The 3,576-nt window shown below is 45.7% G+C and overlaps 1 protein-coding gene across 2 annotated transcripts; it reads left to right on the forward strand.

Moving 5' to 3' along the window:
- Positions 1–243: 243 nt before the first annotated feature.
- Positions 244–2,708, forward strand: LOC148037430 (uncharacterized). Of its 2 annotated transcripts, none has more exons than XM_087676363.1 (2): positions 244–1,969; positions 2,108–2,708. In XM_087676363.1, the coding sequence occupies exons 1-2, from the start codon at positions 514–516 to the stop codon at positions 2,467–2,469; spliced, it is 1,818 nt and encodes a 605-aa protein (XP_087532489.1). In that variant the 5' UTR covers positions 244–513; the 3' UTR covers positions 2,470–2,708. The 2 variants fall into 2 exon arrangements, with proteins under 2 accessions (XP_087532489.1, XP_087532487.1); XM_087676361.1 differs by having other exon boundaries at positions 247–1,969; positions 2,084–2,708.
- Positions 2,709–3,576: the final 868 nt, after the last annotated feature.

Raw genomic sequence — 3,576 nt, forward strand, 5'->3', positions numbered from 1 at the left:
TTATATGATGGGACTCCTCACTTCCCTACAGTACATCATACTACTCCCCTCTCTCTCTCTCTCCCCTCCCTCTCTCTCTCTCTCTCTCTCTCTCAACACACACACACACACACACACACACACACACACCCACCAACACACACACAGTCTCTCACATCGTTCAGAAAGCCATGTGCCTGGCCCACTGCGGGGCGGCAACCCCCCCACCCCACCACACACACACACACACACTCGATCAGTCCCGTAACTTCAACGTCTCTGAAGAAGTGAAAGGAGTGGCGGGATTCAATCTGACTGGTCAGTGCTACTTCACTGCTATACAAAAAGCTTGCACTTATGCTATTGTGATTACAGGGTAAAGATCGAGAGAGCATTCTACTCTGTCATTAGCTGTAATGTAAGTAAGAGCGCTGATACCGTGATCCACCGCTTCACCCAATTGTGAGAATCTATGAGAGCTCATCAGACATAGAGAGAGAGAGAGAGAGAGAGAGAGAGAGAGAGAGAGAGAGAATGGGCCGCTGCAGCATCGACGCCGCATCAACGACGCAATGCAGTAAGCACCGGCCCAAGCAATCAAAGCGAGGTAAGTCGTCGATGCCATCGTCAGCTGTGTGCGCGATGTGCTTGAGGGAGCGTCTTGCAAAGCTAATATGTGAAGGATGCGGGGGCATAATTACTCACGCACGAGATTCAATTATCGCTAGCAGCACCAGCAGCCGCCGCCAGCTTGTTGACGACACGCCAGGTAACAAATGTGTCTGCAATCATGACAAGCGTGATCAGCACAAATTATCTGCAGTGGTGCAGGTAGGGGATGATCACCTTGATCATGATTGTGTCAAAGGTACTCTTGCACAAGTCAGAAAGATCGCGCCAGCGGTCGGGCCTCCAACTGGCGCAGTGAAAGACATCAGCACTGGGATTAGAAGCATCGCTTCTCTGATCGAGAACGATATCCTTGAAGCTGCAGCAGCAGCAGCTGGTTCGGCTAATGGTAGTTGGTCAAGGCCGAATGAGCTGACGATCAATACAGAAACTGCTAGATTAGTCCAGTCTTACAATATTAATGCGCCGCATGAGATAGATGGGAAGGGGAGTTATGCTAAGGAGATGACGATTAACACAGCAGCTAATAATTATGGTCGATGGAAGGCGCAGTACAGTAAGGATCATCCTGACGCAGGGATGCAGTGGCCGGGTCTGACGAAGTCGAAGTCTACGAGCGCAGCTGCAGGTGTTAATGATAATCTCATCGAGATTACTAATAATTACAGCAGCACTAATAGCATGTTGGGCAGCTGCACTAGCGGCGCTGTCGGCGGCGGCGGCGGCAAAAGAGCTAATACTCCGTTTTGGGGAAAGTTGTTTAGTGGAGTGGGCCGGCGGCCGGCGGCTGGTTTGGGAAAGATCAACTTCAGGCGGAGCCGTTCTGTCGCCAGTTCCTCGTCTGATCAGTACAGGTCATCATCAGCCGATGATCTATTTTTTTATGGGCCAGCTGCCAGCAGCAGCAGCAGTAGCAGCTTGATCAGCAGCCTGATTATTAATCCCTCAGCCAGTGGCAGCGCGACTCCGCTTATCAATCGCAGTAGTGGTAGAAGACTGTGGATTAAAGGTAAGTATAATGTTCCTGGGCACTCGGATCATGCAGCAGCTGACCGAACATATAATTATTCGACTAATTGGGGCAAGAGCAGCTGTTGTTCATGGCTCCGCCATGTCGCCGGCGCATTAAGGTCCGGGACGCACTTGTACAGTTCTGCTCACCATGCACGCCGTGATGATGATCTTCATATAGCCACAAATTATAAAAGTACTGTCCCTCTGCCGCCATTAATGGCAAAGGCGCAGCAGCTCCATCTTCTTCACGCAGATGATGGTGCCTTCGGTGCGGCTGCCAATCCTGCTAATCAATCATCTAATCCCATGAATCGCTACACAGATCATACAATAACCTCTGATAAAGGTGCACATCCTCATGCTAATCAATCATCTAATAATCCTGTGATTGATCACTATACATATACACTTACTACTTCTAAAGGTACTGCACCTCATGTTAATCATTCATCTGATACAGTGATTAACTACGTCCCGGATGCAGTCACTACTGTGATTAACTGCAGTAATTACTCCAGCCCTTCCTCGGCTCCGAATTCCAGTAGCTCCTCATCGCTGCTATCCTCGCCAACTGATCATTCTGGTGCTGCTAGCAGGCCTGATAGATCCGATCATTCGCTTACTGGAAACGCTGCCAGTATCTCTTCTCTGATTCTCCTTGCAACTCAAGGAGATTACAAGTCCTCTGCAACTACAGCCAGTAGAGGTCAGAGCACGAGAGGACTGCGCCTCAGACCTCATTGCTCCTCTGCGATTCCCTCAATTCCTCGTACTCGCAATATCCTCTCTGCAAGCAGGAAGAAAGACCGCACAGCCACTTCCACCATGGTATCGGTGGCGAGCTAACCATTGATTCCTTCTGGCCGCCGATGGGCTCTCCTATACCATCGATGAGGCCTGGTGAAATCTATTGTATGATTATCGATGTTATCTCATGATCTTCAGTAACTCAAGACTTAAAAGCACTATTTCAAAAACTTTGACGCTGCCTGGGTCCTTAATATCGTCCTCTTAATTTATTATTACCTTTGTTTTCGGATTTTACTTATTAGTTTCTGTATAAAAGGCTAAGTTTCAATAAAAGTAAAATCTATTTGCATCCTTCTTCTTCCTCCCTCTTCCTCGTTCACTTTGGCATGATCGAGCTTAAATAAGAGGTTCTCTTTGTCACAAAACAATATTTGATGGCTTTCTCAAGTCTTTGAATGGTTTTAAGACATACTATTTGTCCACCTCTCCTAGAAGTATGAGAGCTATTAGATTTTAAATATGAAAATATGTCAATTAGGCGCAGTTAGTAGGCTAGCTTGCTTGGGCGTGTGTCCCGGGGGGGAAAATTTCAGAATTAGGTGCAAAATTTATTGGCAAGTTCATAGCTCACATGTCTTTGAGTGTGCAATCAATCTATGAACTAGAAACTCAAGTGATCATTTAGAGACCATTGCTTTGAGTGGTTTGTTGCTAGCCTGCACGTGTGAGAATGATTCCAACACAACTTTTTAGATTTTGAAAATTTAATTTTACGATCCAAAAACATGCATGTATGCATTTAGTCTCTATGGGCTCCCAACTAGTGCTCTAATTGGTTGGGAGCTGCTTTTATATGGAGGCTACTACATGTATTATCAAGATATTCACATCATCAAGAGATGCAAAAAGGAAAACCTAATCTCCTAATGCTTAGAATAGTGTTTGAAGGCAACATTAAATACTTGAGCATTCTTACTCAAAACTTTAGATTAAACTATGATTTCTGCCTTACAACATGAAATTTGACTTTCCAATGGGAAATTTCCCTTCTTCCCCAAGAGTAACCTATTTTCATTTCTCCACATTTGTTTATAGAACACTCATATGGCTATATTTTAGAGTTTAGGAATTTTTTCGTATAGAGGCCTCCCTAAAAGAGCTATTTTCATACCAGTAGAATAGGTGGGACATAGTGCTGTCATT

This window comes from Lygodium microphyllum, chromosome 4, assembly GCF_053477565.2.
Source record: "Lygodium microphyllum isolate KBCC chromosome 4, Lygodium_microphyllum_v1.1.10, whole genome shotgun sequence".
NCBI lineage: Eukaryota > Viridiplantae > Streptophyta > Polypodiopsida > Schizaeales > Lygodiaceae > Lygodium > Lygodium microphyllum.